The sequence below is a fragment of the Pseudoliparis swirei genome, chromosome 22 (assembly GCF_029220125.1).
Source record: "Pseudoliparis swirei isolate HS2019 ecotype Mariana Trench chromosome 22, NWPU_hadal_v1, whole genome shotgun sequence".
Taxonomy (NCBI): domain Eukaryota; kingdom Metazoa; phylum Chordata; class Actinopteri; order Perciformes; family Liparidae; genus Pseudoliparis; species Pseudoliparis swirei.
This window is the reverse complement of record NC_079409.1, coordinates 22,149,636-22,172,225: the sequence shown is the minus strand read 5'-3', so window position 1 is coordinate 22,172,225 and position 22,590 is coordinate 22,149,636. Positions and strand designations below refer to the sequence as shown.

The following is a 22,590-nucleotide window of genomic DNA, read 5'->3' as shown; positions in this document are numbered from 1 at the left end:
CAACATACATTTATATATAAATATGTGTATTAGTATTCGGAGGTGAAGCCTGCTGTCCTCAAGTAGCTTCTCCTCCTCCTGCCGGGTCACGTCAGGACATGTTGGCCGACAGCCGGTCGGGAAACGGACGACTTTACGGTGTTTAACGGTTGTTTCCTCCCGGTCGGCGCGTTGCTCGAGCCACCTCATACGCAATATACAGTAAAAGGTACAGATAATGTATAGATATTTTGTATAGTTTAACTAAATTGTTGGAGCACAGAGTCGCCGAGGAATGACGTCAGGACGTATCACATTGAATGATGACGCCGCTTGATCATTAAAAAAATCTGCCGTTAAAAAAAAAAAAAAAAAAAAGATATCAAGAGAATTGGGTCAGCGAGCTAACGCGGTTCAGTGGCCACGCGAGGAGCTCCACCGCCGAGCTGCCGGTGCCTGCCCTCGGTAAGCTGCCCGGAGAGGAGCGCGATGTCCGGCCGCGGCAGACGGAGCCGCAGCCGTTAGACCCGTCTGTCTGCTCCCTCCGCCGGGGGCTGGACACCCGCAAGCCCCGGAAAAAAACACACACAAAAAACCGTAATAACGCGAGCTAGCCACTGTGCCTCGTATGCCGGCCCGGCTGAACGGTCCACCGGGAGGGGAAGGACGGAGAGACACCGACGGACTGAACCCGGAGGACACGGCGCGCTCCGGTAGCAACACGGTGCACGCGGCTCCGGACTTCAGTAAGTTTACCCGCCAGACGCGGTCGACGGTGACCGACCCACCCCGGCTAACACCGGCTAGGTGGCCCGCCTCGGAGACGTGCTCGGTGCCGCGCGGCGACATTGCACGTCCTCCCGGTTCCCCTTTTATTCACGTTAAACTGCCATCGATGCGGAGCTCGCGCACACCTCCACGCTGTTATTGACGTGCTAGCTGCTCGTGCACAGGTCGCGTTGTTGTTACCCACTGTGATGTGCAACTTCACCGGCAGTGGGACTCGAACCCACGGCACGTTTTACATGATGAAATACAAATATGGAGAGTCACCAGGTAATGTGTAACGTTAGTTAGTGAGAGACTGAGCCACGTGTCCCGTGCTGCATTAATCGGGTGCAATCTGGGCCCTGCAGGAGTCTGAATACCAATAAAGTGACTTCAGGTGGATCCAGTGCAATGGATTGGATTAATAATAATGCATTCAATGCATATAGCACTTTGTATGAGTTCAGATGCTGTTTTTAATGTCCTTCATGTGGAATATTGATTTCAGATTTTACTTAATTATTAACTTCAAATCTGACTGCAATAAATGATAAATATATGCTTTACAATGTAAAGATAGACCAACACGACGTCCCTGAAGCCCGAAGGAGACGTCTTAATTTGCAGCTTAGATTCTTAGATTTTTAAAACAAAAAACAGACAATCATATTAAATGTTATTCTTATTTCTTTGTGGTTATTTATCGTTATTACATTTTTTATTATTAAATGCATATAGCACTTTTAATGAATTCAGGTGCTGTAGTTGATGTCCTTCATGTGGAATATTTATTGCAGATTTTACTAAAATGTAAAGATAAGACCGACACAACGTCTCTGAAGCCCGAGGGAGAAGTCGTCATTAGCAGCTTAGATTTTTAGATTTTTTTGTTACATGTTATATTATTATATGTATATAGCACTTCTTATGAATTCAGAAGTTGTAGTTAATGTCCTTCATGTGGAATATTTATTGCAGATTTTATTAAAATCTAAAGATAGACCGATGACCGACACAACGTCCCTGAAGCCCGAGGGAGACGTCTTCATTCGCAATTTAAGATTCTTAGATTTTTTTGAACAAAAAACAGACAATCATATTACATGTCATTCTTATTTCTTTGTGATTATTTGTTGTTATTACATTTTTTATTATAAAATGCATATAGCACTTTTAATGAAGTCAACTGCTCTAGTTAATGTCCTTCATTTGGAATATTTATTGCAGATTTTACTAAAATGTAAAGATAGACCGACACAACGTCTCTGAAGCCCGAGGGAGGCGTCTTCATTTGCAGCTTAGATTCGTAGATTTTTTATTTTTTTAAACAGACAATCATATTACATTTTATTCTTATTTCTTTGTGGTTATTTTTTGTTATTATTATTTTTTTTAATTAAATGCATATAGCACTTTTTATGAAGTCAACTGCTCTAGTTAATGTCCTTCATTTGGAATATTTATTGCAGATTTTACTAAATTATTAACTTTAAATGTGGCTGCAATAAATGATAAATATATGCTTTACAATGTAAAGATAGACCAACACGACGTCCCTGAAGCCCGAGGGAGACGTCTTCAAATAGCTTGTTGTGTGATATTCAGTTTGAACTTAAAACACTTCCTTGTCAGTAAGTTATATTCCCTAAACGTTTATAATTTCTACATATGACGACCCTGGTGGGTTAACTGGTCCTCACAGTTGGGAAGGTGCTTTTTATTTATATTACGACAGATGTATTTGAGGATTCTTATCTATGGAAGAAGTATATTGAGAAGAAAACATGTTTTGTGCAACTAACTCTTTCCATTTGCGTTTGTTTGTTTTCCTCCAGCAGAAATACTTAAATCCAGAAAGTCTAGAAACATGTGAGCCGACACACCGAGGCCCAGATCTTCTTCACCCGGAGGAGAAGCCGACCGACAGCCGGTTGACGATGTCGAGCCGCCGGAAATCCACCACGCCGTGCATGGTGCTGCCCGCGGACGCCGCGGAGGAGAAAACCCAAAGGACGGAGGAGGAGGTGGAGGAGGTGGAGGAGGTGGAGGAGGAGGAGGAGGGGAAAGAGGGAGCGGAGGAGCTGGACCAGGCAGTGCTGGTGGTGCCCACCCCTCCAGATACAGGTGTGTAGACAACAGAGGCACCTTGTCATCTCCTCATGTTCATCAACCACGGAGGACATTTACACGTCTTTAGGGGGCACATTTGACCCCCACTGTAAAATAAATTGTGGCAGTTTTTGAAACTTGTGAAATAATATTTCACCTTTTGTTAAATCAAATTAATCATATTAAAATGTATTCTTATTAAATCATATTAATCATATTAAAATGTATTCTTATTCAATCATATTACATTTAATTCTTATTTCTTTGTGGTTATTTATTGTTATTACATTTTTTAAACAACTATTAACAATTAAAACTTCTTTAAAAAGAATATATAATTCAAAATTAGATTTATAATACATATACTTATTTAGGCTTGCAGTATATGAGCAATTGTAATACAAATTGCAATTAATAAGACTATTAGGCAGTAGTCTACAGATTAAAAGTGTTTTCTAATATTTTTATAACAAAAAACAGACAATCATACTAAATGTTGTTCTTTTTTGTTTGTGGTTATTTATTGTTATTACATTTTTTAAACAACTATTCACAATTATAACTTATTTCTTCTGTTTTTTTATAATTAAAAATGATATCTATAGATTTAGAGACACAACCAAGAACAACAACAGAACACTATTAAATTATTATAATTACGGGGCATTTGTTTGCCCGTTGCCCTCGTGTGTTCCCGTCGTTGACACTAACCGTATCGACGTGTTGTAATCGCAGACGAGCCCGGCGTCTCGGCCGCGGACGGCGGCGGCGTCCTCGCTCCGTCGCTGAGGCGCGGCGCCGCGACTCCTCCCTCGCACCTCGGCAGCGACCGGCCGGAACGAGCGTGCGACGCGCCCGAAGAGGGAGGCGCAGACCCCGCGGCCATGGCCGCCATCTCCCTCAGCAAGACCCCCATCATGAGGATGAAGACCAAATCGGAGCCCAAACGCATCGCCGTGTCCCTGAAAGCGCCGGACGAGGCGGCCGAGGGCTTCGGGAGGGGCGGCGAGGGCGACGCGGAGGCGGAGCAGGAGCCCATCGAGGCGCCGCTCGGCCCGACGATGACGCCCGTGGAGATGCTGCTGCACGACGCCGTGAAGCTCGGGGGAGGCGGCCTGCTGGTCGGCCACTACTCGGAGCAGCAGAGGAAAGCGTCCGCTCTGAACCCCTCCGTCCTGCCCGCCGGCCTGGCTCAGGTACAACATCTCCATTCTTACACCGTTTACGAGCCTCGCTGCAGCGGAGAGGTTCCACGTGAGCCTTTGACCTTTCTTCTTATCCGCCTCCCTTCCCGTGTTCCAGGTGCTCTCTGCCTTCCAGGCGCAGCAGAGTGCGATCGCCGCAGCTCAGTCCCAGCTGCTGATCCCCCTCAGCAGCATCCCGTCCTACAGCGCCGCCATGGACAACAACCCCCTGCTGGGCAACACGTACAAGAGGTTTCCGTACCCCTCCATGGCCGAGATCAACGGCCTGGCGGCGCAGACGCAGTTCACGGAGGAGCAGATCAAGGTCGGCGAACGGCGCCGATGTTTCCGGGTAGCTCGCCGGAATCTAAGTCGACTGAATATTGCCTTTTTTTTTTTTTTTGCCGCTTCTTCCGCTCCAGGTGTGGTTCTCGGCGCAGCGGCTGAAGCACGGCGTGAGCTGGACTCCTGAGGAGGTGGAGGAGGCCCGGAGGAAACAGTTCAACGGCACGGTGCACTCGGTGACCCAGACCATCACCGTCATACCGGCCCATCAGCTCTCGGCGGCGGCCAACGGCCTGCAGTCCATTCTGCAGACCTGCCAGATAGTGGGCCAGCAAGGCCTGGTGTTCACTCAGGTAGGTAAGGAAAGAAAACACGCCATCTCTACCAGGACTTGGCTTTGAGCTCAATGTCTTGAACCCAGCGAGCTTAAGGCCGGTGCCGGATCGCCTGGTTGGGTTTCATTAGACTTTCATTTGACAGCTCAAAGTCAACCTGGAGTGACTTCTCCTACTTTTCATGTCCGTCACCTTTCCTCAAAAACATCGAACCAGTTTAAAGAGGCAGCGACGCCCTCGGAGTAATAGATCACACGTGGAGGATACACCGCTATCTCCTTAAGTGTGTTCCACGAGATGTGAACATTAACAATTTTTTTCCTTAAATTGTTTTTTTTTCTTCTGAATATGATGTTGAAGGTTCAAGGTTTTATTTGCCATGTGTGCCTCTCGACCAGGGGCATCAAACTCATGTTCAGCGTGGGCCACATCAGCATCATGGATGCACTCTTAAAGGGCCAGTGCACCTGAAACATAACGTATAAACTACTCGAACATATTGTTAAACAACTCTTTTTTAAATTTGATTATTGTTTATTTGAGTGTAGAAATATTGTATAGAAGAAAATGTAAATCCATTTTATTTGAAACCTTCATGGGATATTTTTCTTAAATTTCTTTAAGAAAAGGCGATTGCGTGTCTTTCTAAGCCGTCGGGGCCAAATAAAATGACGTGGCGGGCCGGATTTGGCCCGCGGGCCGTGTGTTTGACACCTGTGATCTAGACCAACAGTCCAGACACATTGGAACATCTAGTGCAGCGCTCTCCGAGTCAACGGTTTAGAAATAACACTATGATAAGAAAGAAAAATGACAAAATATAAAGGGAAACGCAATACAGAAGGTGGTAATATGTACAAGAACACGAAAAAGTGTATAATATGTACAGATTTGGACGCAGTTCTAAATTACACACAGTAATAATATGTCACACATGATGAGTGGAGTGAGGTCGTGTTGGGTTATTACACATATTTCAATAGTTTAGACCAGGGGTGTTAAACTCATTTGCAACCTTCAAAATAAAAGCACGGGAAATTTTTCTTCAATTTCTTTAAGAAAAGGTGATCACATGTCTTTCAAGCCGTCAGGGGCCACATCAAACGATGCGGCCCGCCGGTTTAGACTGGCAGGGAATGTTTCCCATCTTTTAGGACAGTTTCAAGACAGATTTCTATAAAAACATTACCAGGTCATTCAAGATCATGGCCTGCTGTTTCCTTGTCTCGCCTTTTGTGATGTTTCTCTAGTTTCTACGCTCACTTTAAAAAAATACAAATAGGTCCCCGTCCTGCTGTCCGTCTCATCCTCACAGTCTCCGCATGTTTTTGTTCAGGTGGGCCCAGGTGGGCACCTTCCGGTGACCAGCCCCATCACTCTGACCGTGGCAGGGCTGCCCAGTCAGTCCCAGAGCTCCAGCAGAGTTTCCTGCCAGCCCGCGGCAACCAACAGTGAGCTGAAACGGGCCACCACCATCCAGCCGCCCTCTCTATCCCCACAGGTAGGGACCGATCGGCTCGCTGCCTTTCAGGTAAATACTATTTAGCATTCATCCTTCTACCTTTTGGTTCCTCTGTATGCAGACCGGCAACGTAGAAACCCCACATGTAACGCATAAATCTCCCCTAACCTTTCCGAAGGAGAACTCGGCCCTCAGCGCTGACACGTTTGGCTTGCGGCCCAAGAAGTCCAAAGAGCAGCTGGCGGAGCTGAAAGCCAGCTACCTGGAGAACCACTTTGCCTCGGATGCGGAAATTTCCCGTCTGATGAAGATCACCAACCTCACGAAGGGAGAGATCAAGAAGTGGTTCAGTGACACCAGGTACAACCAGCGCAACTCCAAGAACAGCAATGTCATCGTTTTCCATGACGGCGGCGGCGGCTCCATTGTTATTGACTCCAGCGACGAGACCCCCACATCCCCCCACGCTCCACGCACGCCTCCCGTCAAGGACAAGGAGACGCGCTCCAAAAGCTGGAACCCGTTCCCGGATTTCACTCTGCAGAAGTTTAAGGAGAAGACTCCGGAGCAGCTGGTGGTGCTGGAGGAAAGCTTCGAGAAGTGCGTCACCCCGTCGGACGAGGAGCTGAGCCGCCTGAGAACGGAGACCAAACTGACGCGGCGGGAGATCGACGCCTGGTTCACCGAGAGAAGGAAAACGCCGCCTCTCGGCACTCCCTCCCCGGATTCCTCGGAGGGGGGAAAGATGGAGGCCGACGGCGCGAAAGCAGGAGGCGTTTCCTCCGCTTCCCCTTCCGCCTCTTCTTCTCGTCGAGGTAGTCAGACGCCCCCCGGCGGTCGCGGTAAGCAGCCGCCCACCAGCAGCAACAAAGACGTGAAAGACAAGAGTAAAAAGACTCCGGAGCAGCTCCACATCCTGAAGAGGGCCTTCGTGCGGACGCAGTGGCCGACGCCGGAGGAGTACGACCAGCTGGCCGAGGAGAGCGGCCTCCTCCGGTCCTACATCGTCAGCTGGTTCGGGGACTCTCGGTACTCGTGGAAGAACAGTAACCTGAAATGGTTCTTCCAGTACCAAAGTGGCACCACCGAAGGGCCGAATGGCGGCGGAGGCAATAAAATGGGCGGCGGCGGAAGCGGCACCGGTCGGAAAAGACGCGGCCGAAATCGAGGCTGGGGGCGGTCCCGGACCAGGAGGCAGCCGAGAAGGTCGGCCTCCTCCGGCGCAGACGTGGACGGATCCCCCCCGACGAAGAAGTTCAAGACCGGGAGGGAGATCCTGAAGGAGTACTACGTGAAGCACCGATTCCTCAACGAGCAAGACCTGGACGAGCTGGTCACCAAGGCCAACATGAGCTACGAGCAGGTAGGCCCGCCCTCTTTCCCGTGGAGCCGAATCAAGTCCATTTTATTCATGTTATGAGGAAGCAGCTTCCATTTGGAAAAAAATACTTGACATTTTGATGTATTACATGTTTTTGCCTGCAACAAACAAAGATGTACGCCGCATTACACGTGATTTTAATTTTTTTTCAATTGCCTATTTTCTGCTTTTCAACATGATCTTCGGCTGAGCCGGCGGTAGTTATCAGCCGTAACTGTCGTATCCGCGGCGGCCACTAGGGGGTGCTCACGTCCACTAAACGCTCTGATTACGACGCCCTCGCCTTCCTTTCTCCCTGCGTCCTCAGGTGAGGGAGTGGTTCGCCGAGGTGCAGCGGCGCCTGGACGCGGGGGCGGATCCCTTCCTGGAGGCGGACGCCACAGGGAAGGCGGCGGACGGGGCCGCCGCGGGGGCGCGGGGGGAGGTGTCCGCGGCCGGCGAGGAGCAGACCGCCACTGGGATGGGAGACGAGGAGGATGAGGATGAAGGAGACGAGGAGGAGGAGGAGGAGGACGGCGGCGGCGACGACACGGACGACAGCGAGGTTTGGGAGCCGTCACGTAGCGTCAGGAAGTCGTTGTCGGTCTCTGAAGACTAAGAGGTCGTGGAAAACTTGACGGAATGTTACAAGAGGAACGGCGGCATGAAGAATGCTGGAAGACCGGCGGCTAAACCAAGTTTTTTACTCCTTTGCAACATGAATTTACTGTATTTTCAAACTATTTCTGACTCCACGTCCACATGGGACTAAAACATGGACGATTAGCTTTAGCTCACTGTCGCTATACTTATCTTATTTTACTGTAGGTCGTGTGCAACGGTTCCTCACGCGGAGGATGGTCATGTGGGAGCTTTTAGGAAACCCCTAAAACACCTTGCTCATGAAAAGTTGCAGCATATTTTGACAAAAGGAAAACCATAAAGTGCAATCTTCAGGCTGAAGATGAAATCCCCCCCCCTCACCCCCACCTCCCCAAATAATCGATGGAACTACTCAGTTACATTTGACTTAATATCATTTGAAGGGTAACAATTTGACTTTACTTATTTGGGATCAAGAGTAAGTTGTTACGTTCCCGGTGAAATACACCAGCCTGCTATAATATAACCATCCAGACATCCGACTGGTGGGTTATACCGTTTGTTTTTTTAAAGCTTCTTCTCCAGCTGTGAGACCCGTTTCTCGACAGAGAGAGTATTCAATAACCACCACACCTGTTGGTCGATATCCACCGTCACCCAATTATTAAAATGTTCCACTGAGGGTGCAACACTTTAAAACGAGGGGGCCACCCATGCCTCTGCACCCTCGTAGCGGCGGCTCCGTCTCGTCCTCTCTCTCTGATATTTGCCCAAAGATGCATCCTGACCCTCGTCGTAACACAAGATAAACAAATAAATAGCCTTCTGGAATAATAAGTATATATATATATATATAATCACTACCCTTACGCCAGTCGTTACTGGGGAATGTAATCGTATTGCAGCGATGTGCCACTGAGCAACGCCGATCCAGACGTCTTCATGTGATGAATCCTGACTGTCTGAGAGATTCTGTGTTGCACTCCTTGCTCAAGTGAAGCCGGCGAGGGAGAAGTGTTCATCCAGTTACGCTGCATTTCCTCGGGAAGGTATTTGGAGCCTCGTCCAAAACCAACAACACACGCAGAAAAAGACTCCTGAACATGAACCGCAGCTAGGTGTCACTGCTGAGCAAAGTACCCAGCATGCATCTGTTTGTGGAACTTGATATTTCACATATGACGGCGTCCTCTTTTCTCTGAGAACCTGTGAGGTTCCTTTCGAGCCGCCGTGGATTGACGAGTACAGAGTCGGGCATTTTATCTCAGAGACAAAATACCCGACTGCTGAATGAATGCCGCAACGCTTTTAAAACGCAGGATCGAGTCTTCCCTTGACGGCATCTCGCTGCTTCGGTCGTGTCGGAGATGTTTACCTGAACACGTACGGATCCGATGGGTGATGAGTACGACAGCACGCACTGCTCGTCGTGTTTTCACACCAGTGTGTACACCCCGGAGTCACACAGAGCGAGGCTGACCTCCCAAAGTTGAATGCGTGGTCTCCCGAGCAGTGAGGCAGGGGCGCCATTTTACGAACTAAACAATGGCCACCGTGAGGCAGACGTCTGGGTCCACTGGAGTAATAACCGGGACGGAAATAGTCTGCCGCGGGGCTTCGCTGAGAAAGTAGTCGCGGTGGGTGGAAAACGGGGATTGAGATCATCGAAAGATGACGAGTCGCAGCGTTGCGGAGGGTAGAATGCTGCAGCTCCAGAGTCGACCCCCGAGTCCTTCAACCCCCGAGTCAGTCGCCTCCTCGCCGACACCTTGAGGGTTGAGGCTCGCGTCCCCCCAAAAACAACGAGGCCATTTGTGGTCCGTTTATGATCCGGACCCGTACTTTTTAAGAGCAGTATTTGAAATAATAATTTGACTCCAAGTCTGCACTGAAGAGACAAAAAACATGAAGCACCTAAAGTAAACTTTAAAAAAAGAAGCACTTTGTCCACTCGTCTGCATCGTGGACTAAATCCTGATTTGGCACCTTAATCTCTTATTATACCATGAAATGGCTCTGAGAGACCAACTCTGTTTTATATACAAACTGCACCAGTGTTTTGCCTTTTTTAAATCCTTGATGTGTTTCCCAGGAGGAGGAATCAATCGATCCACTTTTCTAATGCTATGTGTTTCATATTTGGATGTTTATAAGGCTAAAAAAACAAATAATAGTCGAACAATCACCCACCACTTTCTTTTTCGCTATATTGCACAATTTGAGCATAGTTTTTAAGCTTTTATCTAATAGAAGAAGAAAATGCACACGTGTTCTATTTGTCATGTTTTGTATTTCTTGCTGTAAAACCATTTGAACTGTTTCCACCTCTCCTCCGGTCCTCTTTTTGTAAAAAGCGAATCCCTCGACTCGTGACGTGCACTTCCCCGAGACGCGTTTCTGTAAATGTGAGCCGCGTCCTGTTGTCTCACCGCATCGTCTACAAACAACGGACATCTTCAAAAAAGATACTGAAACTGTTGCGCAATTTTAAAACGGGACGTTTCTTGGAAGAAGAAGAAAAAAAAGTGCTTTGTTTTTTCGCCGTGTGAAGAAACAGCGCGGCGTTCCCTCTGTGGCGGGAAGTCAACCAAATATCCATCCTCGCTCTCTCGTCACTGTCCTCTCGCTGCAGTCGACGGACGGGGACCCGTCCGCTCTTCGGAAACGGGGGAGCGACTCGGACGAAGCGTTGCAGATTAACCTATGTGCCTACATGGCTCGTCCACGAGTTGGAACATCGTTTTCACGCCCAAAGTCTCGACGGAAGACGGGAGAGAACGGGTTCAAAGCTCTGGGGGTCGCGTCCCGTGTGAGGCTCAAACGAAGTGGCCGAGCGCCGCTTCCTGCCGACGCCGGACGATGGAGACGCCGGCTGCGCGTCCTCTAACGGAGACCTCGGCGCTCCGAAATCGACGCCGGCATCCGTCTGCTCGGACCCAGCAGGAGAGCGCGATGTCGCAATGTGACGAGAGCTCGGCCACGAAAAATGACACAACTCAAAATGTAAAAAGTATACCTGTTTTTGTCTAGTACAGGGTTCGTACGGTCATGGAAAACCTGGAAAAGTCATGGAATTTTGAAATGTTCATTTCCAGGCCTGGAAAAGTCATGGAAAAAACTTAAATCATAAAAGTTTTGGAAAAGTCATGGAAATGTGTTATCACATCTTCATTCACGCCGAGTTTGAAATAATGAATATGTTTTTTAAAGAAAGACGCTCAAAATGTAAACCGTCGTACGCTCTCCATACGCAACATTTTCTAAATTGTTCATGTTTATAACGAGATTTCAGTTTAGTCGTGGAAATTTGGTGAAAAAGTCCTGGAAAAGTTATGGAAATCCATTGGTCAACATGTGTAAGAACCCTGCTAATACTGCATGCAATAACCAAGACAAACAACAGCTCATTTTGTACATACAATATTTTGGGGTTGGTATACTCGGTAAAGGAGAATCCTAATCTGGGATTAATGCGCGTGTCTTTTTAATAATACCAGCTGCAACCACGGACCTGTTTTCTGTATTTTGATTCGTGGACACGTCGTCGTCCTTTTGCTCGTAACGACGTCATCGCCACGCGTTGTGCCCCTTCTGTTGAATCCTGGAAGTGCACGTGCTAATCTGTGCACGTGCTCCAAAACCCGCTTGTTTTAGTCCTCAGGTTAAGTTTAGCCCCGCCCCCGGGTATCCAGCCCTCCGTCTTTTACAGTGTGCTCCGTCTTTCCTATAGTCACGTCTGTTTTGAATGGTTTTTATATGTTTCTATGGATGAAAACTGTCTTCACATCTCTCTCTCTCTCTCCGGACATCATGGATTGCTTGTGAACGAGACGGACTAGATCAATATGTACAATAGAGTAGTGTTTAAAAGACGTAGAATCAGTTGTAGAGCTCAGTCAGTAGCGCTCGCGTGGCTTTTTGGGTCTTTGGTTTAAAAAGTATAGAATCGCAACTCGATAGAAAAGACGTGTTCCTAACGTCCTGGGAAAAAAATGTGTTTAGTTTAGTCTCTAGTCCCAAAATAATCCGCTGAAATCCGCCTTTTAAAAAAATGTTCTGTCCAAAACGAGTAACTATCTACTAAACCCTCTTTCAGATATGAATCATGCATTTAAATATTATTTTCCCAGCGACGCGTCTGCTCCTTGAGTTGTGATCCGACCGTCGCGGTCCCGGCTAACGTTGTTAGCTCCGAGCTGCGAGTCGTGTCCCCGTTGTGCACATGTCTGTACCCGCCGCTCCGCTTCTGTAGGCCGCTAGTTTTCTCTCTCTAGACAGGTAGTTGGTGGAATGTATTCTTACAGCAATCAGAGATTCACATGTTGTCACTATAGAGCAGCAGCCAGCTTTAAATGGCACAAAAGATGAAAAAGAAACGTGTGAGAATTGTAATAAAACCGTTTGATGATTTTTTTCTTTACGGTACATTTTTCACCTAGTTTTTGGACGGTTTGTAGCCCATGTGTTGGCGTGCTTTGCTTTGACATGTTCCACTCTGCTCCTGTGCTACTCTCTACTCCTCTACAGCTCGCTGACCGATGCCGCCTGACTTCAGTCGGGTCACAAAGATCTAACTGCCCCTAATAAACATTGGAATGGAATATGAAAATCACTTATTCGAGGTTGTAGGCAAATATGGTTCATGATTCTTTGAAGCTCCTTGCGTGTGCGTGTGTGTGTGTGAGAGTAAGAGTGAGAGACACACTGTGTGTGGGCATTCGTATTATATATATATATATATTATAATTATATATTTATTATTTTGAGGTTCTAGCTATAACTAAACCATCAGTTTGTATGTATATCTATATATTATATAACATATAATATATATATATTTATATTATAATTATATATATTATATATTTTTTTGAGGTTCTAGCTATAACTAAACCATCAGTTTGTATGTATATATATATATATTATATAACATATATATTTATGTATATATATATATTATATATTTATTATTTTGAGGTTCTAGCTATAACTAAACCATCAGTGACGCAGTGTCATTTATTGACAACACGTATTTGTTGGTATTCTTATTTGTTGAACATAAACATGTAAATGATAATGACGTTAATTTTGCAGCAGATCTCCAATAACCGAATGATTTACAGATAGATTTGTCTGTGTTTGCATGAACATAAAATGTTTGTCTGCTGAGGCAAATGTGAAGGAGTGTGTGTGTGTGTGTGTGTGTGTGTGTGTGTGTGTGTGTGTGTGTGTGTGTGTGTGTGTGTGTGTGTGTGTGTGTGTGTGTGTGTGTGTGTGTGTGTGTGTGTGTGTGTGTGTGTGTGTGTGTGTGTGTGTGTGTGTGTGTGTGTGTGTCCTATTATGTTGACGGGCGTGAACATTATTGTGGCGTCTCTTTGGTTATGGAAATCCGATGACGACCTTAAAGGCTGGAGTTCATTCTGAATGTTGAGCACCATCCACCTCTAAGCGCTCGTCCTGAACGCCGCCACAAGGTAAGTGAAGTTACAGAGTTTTACATTTAATACTCTTAAAGTGTCCTTTTCTTCCTGTTTTACATGTAGGTCAATACATGTGTGCAATTCAAAAAGAAATGAGATGCTTTATTCCTGGTCTCGTGTGGTCTCATGCACCTGTCCATCCTGGAGAGGGATCCTCCTGTTGCTCTCCTGAAGGTTTCTTCTCTTTTTTTTTTCCTGTGAAAGGTTTTTTTTCTATTTTTTCGGAGTTTTTCCTGATCCGATGTGAGGTCAAAGGTCAGGGATGTCTATGTGTACAGATTGTAAAGCCCTCTGAGGCACATTTGTAACTTGTGATAATGGGCTATATAAAATAAACTGAATTAGTTGGTCTTGTATAGAACATTTAACTCGCCCCCCTGATGTATGTCTGTATGTTCTCCTTCAAGATGCCGTGGGGTCTCGTGCTAATCTCCTTGATTGGTAAGTAGCTCACTATATGTGTATGCATATCAGTTAATATTTAAATGATTGACACAGAAGGGTCCACAGAAATCTCAATTTACTGGAAATTGCTCAAAACTCCCAAATGAATCACACGTAATTGTGTCCCTCAGATGATGGATGAGCGTTCTGTGCTTATGCACTGATATTGTAGTGGCCATTTGTCTTTAGAAATCAAATAAAACTATAAATCTAATTGCCACTGACGCACCGTGTTTTTTATTTTTAGTTGACGCAGCCAAAAGAAAGTAAAGTCCATCTCCGCGCGTCATTATTCTGATCATTTATTTACTAAACAAACAAAAAGAACAAACAAAATGCTGACACTGGTAAAAGAACCATCGGCCACCCAGGTGCATGCTGGTCCTGAAGCTACCTTCATGTAACCAGTGTTACGCAATCAGTGAACCTGAAGCTAAATATATAAACAACAATCACAATAAACTAAACTAAAATTATCATAAGCAAAAAGCTCTTCTATCATATCAAAATATAGCCTAAATAAACTGAATAATCAATATTACTTTACAATAAAACTAAATACAAATGTCAAAATAAATATCTCCAACAGATATCATGCAGAACTTTGGTTCCCCTAATTCAGTTTGTCTGTTTTTTATATTTGATTTTAATTTTAATATATTTATATATATACTTTTTAATGTTATATTTGTTTCTTACTATTCTATTTGATTTGCCTCGATTCTCTGTAGAGCACTTTGTAAACTTTGTTTTTAAAACTTTGCTACAGAAATAAAGTTAGTATTATTATTATTATTTCCAGTAACTGGACGTGGAAAAACGAAATAAAATAAATATACAACCGTAAAACCGCTAGGACTTGATGCATCGTGGCACCAAAGTCTATTTCCTCTCAAGTCATGCAAAAAAATAAAGTACAAACATACTTTCCGTGTTTTCCTCCACAGCTCTCTGCAGCGCACACACTGTCCTGAAGGGGGCGACATCCCAGTCGTCAAGCTTCACTGCAGATGAAGGTATTGAAGCTGGTTTGGTACACGTCTCTGGCAGAGCCGTGGATGGGAACCACGCGACCTGTTCTCACACAGAAGAACAGATGAACTCCTGGTGGAGAGTCGACCTGCTGGGCGTCTACACATCACATCACGATCTATCAAGTTAAACTTAACGCTGCGAATATAACCGGTGCCCAGATTCACATCGGGAACTCTCGGAAGGACAACGGCGCCGCCAACGCCCTGTGAGTCCGACGCCTTCATGTGACTTCAAATGGCTTCGTTTCACATTTTCAACGAGGTTTCAGGCCCTCCGACTAGTTTTCACTTTGATTTTTAGATCTGCATCTCTCCGTCTTACCGGATGTTCATCTCTTTCTCTTTTCTAGGTGTAAGCACATCGGACTCTTCCCGTATGATGAGGATCAACAATTCGCTTGCGATACGAGTTTGTCAGGGTGCTACGTCACCGTGTCCTTCCCGGGAAAACACTTCCTCGCTCTGTGAAGTGGAGATCTACGGCACGATGAAAGGTCCGCCATGTTTATTTATATTATATTATATTTTATGATAAGACAAAAGACTGGAGACGTAACACCTCGAGGACGACAAGTCAGAGGATTGAGGAAGGGGGTGTGTGTGTGTGTGTGTCTCTGTCTGTGTGCCTCTATGTGTGTGTGTGTCTGTGTCTCTGTGTGTGTGTGTGTGCCTCTATGTGTGTGTCTATGTCTGTGTGCCTTTGTGTGTGTGTGTGTGTCTCTGTGTGTGTGTGTGCCTCTATGTGTGTGTCTATGTCTGTGTGCCTTTGTGTGTGTGTGTGTGTGTGTCTATGTCTGTGTGCCTCTATGTGTGTGTGTGTGTGTCTCTGTGTGTGTGTGTGTCTCTGTGTGTGTGTCTATGTCTGTGTGTGTGTGTGTCTGTGTGCCTCTATGTGTGTGTGTGTCTGTGTCTCTATGTCTGTGTGTGTCTCTGTGTCTCTATATGTGTGTGTGTGTCTCTGTGTGTGTGTGTGTCTCTGTGTGTGTGTGTGTGTCTCTGTCTGTGCCTCTGTCTGTGTCTGTGTGTGTGTCTATGTCTGTGTGCCTCTATGTGTGTGTGTGTGTGTGTGTGTGTGTCTCTATGTGTGTGTGTGTCTCTGTCCGTGCCTCTGTGTGTGTGTCTCTGTCTGTGTGTGTGTGTCCCTCTGTGTGTGTGTGTGTGTGTCTCCGTCTGTGCTTCTGTGTGTGTGTGTCTCTGTCTGTGTCTCTGCCTCCGTGTGTGTGCCTGTGTGTGTGTGTGTGTGTGCGCGCCTCTGTGTGTCTCTGTGTGTGCCTCTGTGTCTGTGCGTGTGTGTGCCTGTGTGTGTGTGCGCGCCTCTGTGTCTGTGTGTGTCTCTGGCTGTGTGTGTGTGTGTCTCTGTCTGTGTGTGCCTCTGTGTCTGTGCGTGTGTGTGTGTCTCTGGCTGTGTGTCTCTGTGTGTGTGTCTCTCTGGCTGTGTGTGTGTGCCTCTGTTTGTGTGTGAGCCTTTTTGAAATCAAAGAAACAAAATACATGGATGAGGGCAGATTTATATGAATCTGCGTTTTCAGACAAGGAAAAACAATAAGTCAGATGAATGAATCAGATGGTGGTGTCATGTTTGTAAACGCATAGTGATCGATGACCTGACGTAGGGATGTTCTGCTGCATCGTAAATGATGGAGGTTAGTCTTTCCACTGAAATATACTCTGCCGTTACATTTCTCCAGTGTGTGATAATTGTGTTTATTCTGTGGTTTCAGGTTTATTGTTTAGGTCCACAGTGAGCAGCACCTTTACTGGCTTCTCCCCTTTGAGGTTGAATGTGGAACAATAACCAGCAAAAAACCATCACGCTCTAGTGTAAAACTACTCCAAGCTTTATGTAAAGGCCAATTAAGGCTAATTGGGGGAAAGGCTCTCGTTTTATTTTCCTCCAGTGATGTCCACAGGGCCCACAGCTTGATGCATGATGTATCTTGATGTATGTGTCTCTATAAGACAATAACAACAAATCATTTGGAAGTGTTTCTGCAAGTGACGGCCGGCCGTGGTTCACAAATTCCATCACGTGGGCTGAATTCGGCATGTTCGCTTCCTGGGAAACCTTCTCCCCTTGTTCTCTGTTGTTCACCATTTTGTTTTATGTTCTGACATTTTAAAAAAAGATGATTTTTTTGCTTAACCCTCCTATGACCTTTGGGGTCAATTTGACCCCATTAAAAGTTTTACGTCTCTAAAAAAATGATTGACATCATTAATTTTGATTCATATTTCATGACTTTTCCTAATTTATTGGGGACAACTGGGAAAACATAAAATTCACATGATATGTTTTCACTGTCCTGAACACAACTCGTACGCATCGGTGTTCTTTGGGGTCAATTTGACCCCAGGCTGTTTTTCACTGTGTAAAACATATAAGAAATATCAACTTTTTTATTTATTTAAAGGGATATTTAGGTATCAACAAAGAATCATAAAGTACCTCACACTTAAACTTGGGAAACAATATTAATCCTAATAATTTTCTGGATCGTTTTCATTGCTGGGGTCAAATTGACCCCGAGGGTAGAAGATGTTGGTACATTTGAAGGTAACAGGAGGGTTAAATAAGAGTTGACGGGCTCGCTGAGGGCGTCTTTGTCATGAGGATGTCACCGGAGGAATGCAGACGTGTTTGTTCACTTGTTTAGTTTCCCTTCACTCTTCTAGCATCGCCCTTTACGTTGATCGCGGAGAACAAGACGTGGGAAGCTGCGCTGAACTACTGCCGGGGCCAACACATGCACCTGGCTTCCATTGTCAACGAGGAGGACCAGGCCTGGGCCGAGTTGAAGGCCGTCAACGCCACCTCTCCCTTCGTGTGGCTGGGCCTTCGATACACCTGCACCCTCGAGTTCTGGTTCTGGGTCGAGGATCTTCGCGTAGATTTCACTCGCTGGGATACGAACAATAAGATGGACGATTGTGACATGAGTGGTGCCATGGAGAACCAAGAGAACCATTTGTGGTCCAGCCAACCGGCCACCAGTACATTTAATTTCATATGCACAATATAATCGAGCTTTTCTCGGCGTCACTAGTGGCAAATGTGACAAGTTCTGCTCTAATATGCGGCACAGGTGATGGTTTCAGGCCCAGTGCAGTGCCACTTTGCCCTGAAGCCTCATGGCTTACAACAAAACCTATATTACCTGTTTTTTAGTAGCTGTAACAGTTTATTTAAAGCCACTCACGAGATGTAACTTTAATTGTATGCTGATTTTGGTAGTCCCTGTGGAAAAGGTGCAAGTGTTTCTTAGCAACAGTCTCGTGCCTCCATCCCCTCCAGCAGCGTGGTGTAGGTGTTGTATTGCAAATGTTTGCTATATATATATATATACAGTCGAGTAATGTATCCTTATTCTCCAATTTATTAGACTAATATATTGATTATATGATAGCCAAATGTTTTTGAGGTCCATAGACTTCTGTTTAAAAAATATGCAAATAATTTTTTTTTGGAAATGTATGTCGAATTTAGTTTATTTTGCATAGCCAACAATCACCCATTTGCCTCAGAGGGCTTTACAATCTGTACACATACATCATCTTTGACCTTTGACCTCATCAGATCAGGAACAACTCCCAAAAAAACTTCAGGGTAAAAAAGGTAAGAACCCTTCAGGGGAACAACAGGAGGATCCCTCTCCAGGATATATATATATATATATATAATGTGTGTGTATCAGGGACGTGCGGTCAGGGGAGGCAGGTGAGGCAGAGCAAGTAAAACAAGTAAAAAATAAATAAATAATGCTAACATCGAATTTATATTAATATTTGTCCACCGATCTTTATGTATGACTTATTTTGAACATTTTCCAGTCAAAATCGCTGATTTTGCCTATTTCCTGTTCAAATACAGGATGAAACGAGAGTTGAGGCAACGAGTAGAGCCGAGCCTCTTATTGCGCAATCCATCACAAGCTGGGTTGATGCAATTGGCCCGTGCGGGTTGCCGTATCTCGGCATGTCGCCAATATAATGCTTGTAGATATGTTTATTTGCACTGATTTTCCACAGTCTGGCTAAGGTCTTTAACCATTACAGTTTAATGTTCGTAAGTGACATATTTAGTTTTGCTGATGGGAAATAAAACCGCAGTGAAAAGGCGCAGGGTGAGGTGGTAGTACTCTGTCGCCCTGCAGGGGGCGCTAGTGAGCCAACGGGTACTTGTTGCTGCTTCTTCTACGCTGAGGCGCCAGGCGAGTCAAGTCCGTTTGTTTTTGTATTTTGCTACGTCAGACCGCCAAAATGGAAGAGGATTATTATATATCTGAGCTTAAAAATGTCTCAAAAGTGGACGTGATTAATACAGGTAGACCAACGCCGGAGCTAAACGGTGTGCTTCAAACTTGTTCTTACCTTTACGTATCTGTAATATGTACCGTGTGCGTGTGTGTTTTGTGAAGACTGCTGATGAGACATGAAATAACCAGTAGCCAATTGAATAAGCCCCTTTTGGGCTTATATATTTGTAAATCTGACACTAAAGGAGTCAGTGCCTCACCAACCATGAACTTCACCGCACGTCACTGATATGTATATATATATGTGTATATATGTATGTGTGTATGTATATATATATATATTAGGGCTGTCAATCGATTAAAAAGAATTAACTAATTAATCGCACATTTTGAAATTCATTAATCGCGATTAAAAGTTTTGTTCTTCTTCTTTTTAAAGACAAAACTTCACACAGAGCTGTGTTTTCAAAGAGGCTCCTACCTATAAAGTGCCAGCAAGGTATTTAATATTATGGATGATAAATTGTTTCTTCAGTGAAACATCCAGATAAGTAAAAAAAAGAAGTATATTTGAGACCCCATTGGTCCTGTCATCTTTAACATTGAACAGCAGAACCAGTGGCCTTGGTAAACTGACAAATATGTCCTGTTCACCCTCTGGAGGCTGGGCTCATTTTCTCCATTTTACAAAAAAATGTAAATTCACCTTTTAAAGTCTTTTGCATATGACACATACCCACGTGTTATCCATCAAACATTCCAGAACAATCTCAGCTCTCTATAATGAGGTTCAGTTGTCCTCGCGCCGTGTCCTCTGGTTCTCTGACTGACAGGCTGCTAATGAGCCTCACCTGTGAGGTGGGGAGGTCCTTTGTGATTTACTGATTGTTCATTGGTTGGTTTTTTTGCAAAATGTTGACAGACAAACGGATTGACCAATCACGTTGAAGGTTTCGTGTGACGAGTTCTTTCCGCGCCGCGTCACCCGACAAGTCGCCCCTCCGTTCCTCTGTGTCTCAGAGGGGGAGACGGGAGGAAGGAGGAGCAGGAGGAAACCCGACTGATTCATCCACGAGTTTAAACTGATTTCTGCTCCTTATTTTCGCGGAGAAATAATTGTTTTAAAAACGGAAACAGTGTTAAACCGCACTGCGACACTCAGAGAAGTGTAAAAACTTCAAGGCACACCGGAAGTAAACAAAGTTGCGTTAATTGCGTTAAAATATTTTAGTGCGTTATCGCGGCCAAATTAATCGCATAGATTAACGCGTTAACGCTGACAGCCCTAATATATATATGTGTATGTATATATATATATATATATATAAAGAGTTGTGATGCTCGATAATGTGTGATTGTTTCATTCAGTCACACTTTGGAGGATTTCACTTATTAGTGATTGTAGGAAAGCTTTACACTATTTTCAGAAACAGTGACAATGAAAATATTAAACCACGTTTATGCCAAAAAAGTAGCCGGACACTGCAGGGAATCGAACCCCATCCCAGTAAACCAGGAGTTCCATTACCAGTGCCTTTGTTCTTTTGGAGGCTTGTGGGTTATATTAATTTCTAGTTCACTAGGATAAAATTAAAATAAATAAATGAATAAATAAATATAATTAAAATAAGTAAAATAAATAAATGAATATCCATCCATCCATTCTCATCCGCTTATTCCGGGGTCGGGTCGCGGGGGCAGCAGACCCAGCAGGTTGGCCCAGACTTCGCCTTTCGGCTCAGCTCTCTCTTCACCAAGACGGACCGGTACAGCGCCTGTTTTTCTGCTGCAGCTGCACCGATCCGCCTGTCGATCTCCCGCTCCATCTTACCCTCACTCGTGAACAAGACCCCGAGATACTTGAACTCCTTCGCTTGGGGCAGGCACTCTGTCCCCACCTGGAGGGAGCAATCCACCGGTTTCCGGCAGAGCACCATGGCCTCAGATTTGGCGGTGCTGACTCTCATCCCTGCCGCTTCACACTCGCCCCAGTGAGTGCCGGAGGTCATGGTCTGAGGATGCTAACAGGACCACATCATCTGCAAACAGAAGAGAGGCGATCCCAAGACCCCCAAACCTGACCTGCTCCACCCCCAGGCTGCGCCTAGATATCCTGTCCATGAAAATCACAAACAGGACCGGTGATAAAGGGCAGCCCTGGCGGAGACCAACACCCACCGGGAACGTGTCTGACTTACTGCCGAGGATGCGAACACAGCTCCTACTGCAGGGTACAGAGACCGGATAGCCCGTAGCAACGGGTCCGGACCCCCATACCCCCGCAGCACCCCCCACAACAATTCCCGAGGGACCCGATCGAAAGCTTTCCCAGGACCCCTCGAGGACCCTTGCGAGGGTGAAGAGCTGGTCCACAGTTCCACGACCGGGACGGAATCCGCACTGCTGGTCTTGAATCTGAGGTTCGACCAGCGGTCAAAGCCTCCTTTCCAGCACCCTGGCATAAACTTTCCCCGGGAGGCTGAGAAGTGTGATCCCACGATAGTTCAAGCACACTCTCCGGTCCCCCTTTTTGAAAATGGGAACCACCACCCCGGTCTGCCAGTTCAAGGGCACTGTTCCTGACCCCCACGTGACATTGAAGAGGCGTGTCAGCCAAGACAGCCCAACAATGTCCAGCGCCTTCAGCATCTCAGGGCGGATCTCATCCACCCCCGGCGCCTTGCCACCAAGGATCTTTTTAACAACCTTAGCGACTGTTGGAGTAGAAAATGTGTCAACAGCTGTCTCTCCCATCTGTCTATGGGGGATAATCTAATCCTGTGTGGGGTCATGTGAAAAGGTCACAAACCGATGACTTGATGGTGATGGACCAACTGGAAAGGGCACTCAAATGTTGGGGGGTTGCAGAATAAACAGAGTCGTCAGGGATCTCCAATTCCTTTTAGTGGCAACAGATGGTCTCTGGAATGTGTACGTCTCGGCGAGATGTATAAAGAAGAGGAGAATCAACCAAGAAGGCAGCATTAAGTCAGAGACTTCTCATTCGGAGGGTTCAGACTTTGCTCCACTCAGCTGGGTGTTTCCATGACTTGTTTGATGTGATTACTTATTTGTTCCATGACTTATTTGTCTAGTTCAGGGGTGGCCAACCCGCGGCTCGCGAGCCTCATGCGGCTCTTTGCCTGGTGTCATGCGGCTCTTACGTTCATATCTAAGTTTGTGTTTTTTTGTATGTGCGTGTTTGCTTCGCTTGAGTTCAATACGGTATTTTTCGTCAAACGCGCATGCGTGAGATGAAAAAAACGCAAAGTTTCCCAGTAGGGCACGGGTCTC

The 22,590-nt window shown here is 45.7% G+C and overlaps 1 protein-coding gene and 1 long non-coding RNA gene across 4 annotated transcripts; both read left to right on the top strand.

Moving 5' to 3' along the window:
* Window positions 1-134: 134 nt before the first annotated feature.
* LOC130212803 (zinc fingers and homeoboxes protein 1-like) lies at window positions 135-12,686 on the top strand. Of its 3 annotated transcripts, XR_008835419.1 has the most exons (9): window positions 135-725; window positions 2,583-2,871; window positions 3,592-4,052; window positions 4,159-4,365; window positions 4,463-4,678; window positions 5,997-6,161; window positions 6,301-7,485; window positions 7,811-11,088; window positions 12,613-12,686. XR_008835419.1 is itself a non-coding variant. In XM_056444017.1 (8 exons), exons 2-8 carry the CDS (start codon window positions 2,685-2,687, stop codon window positions 8,099-8,101), a joined length of 2,712 nt encoding a protein of 903 aa, XP_056299992.1. In that variant the 5' UTR covers window positions 135-725; window positions 2,586-2,684; the 3' UTR covers window positions 8,102-12,686. The 3 variants fall into 3 exon arrangements, 2 of the variants coding, with proteins under 2 accessions (XP_056299992.1, XP_056299991.1); XM_056444017.1 differs by having other exon boundaries at window positions 2,586-2,871; window positions 7,811-12,686; XM_056444016.1 differs by having other exon boundaries at window positions 7,811-12,686.
* A 741-nt stretch (window positions 12,687-13,427) lies between these two features.
* LOC130212804 (uncharacterized) lies at window positions 13,428-19,681 on the top strand. The gene is made up of 5 exons (XR_008835420.1): window positions 13,428-13,559; window positions 13,973-14,006; window positions 14,957-15,249; window positions 15,394-15,537; window positions 16,765-19,681. It is a non-coding gene; the product is annotated as an uncharacterized LOC130212804 (long non-coding RNA).
* The last annotated feature ends 2,909 nt before the right edge of the window (window positions 19,682-22,590 follow it).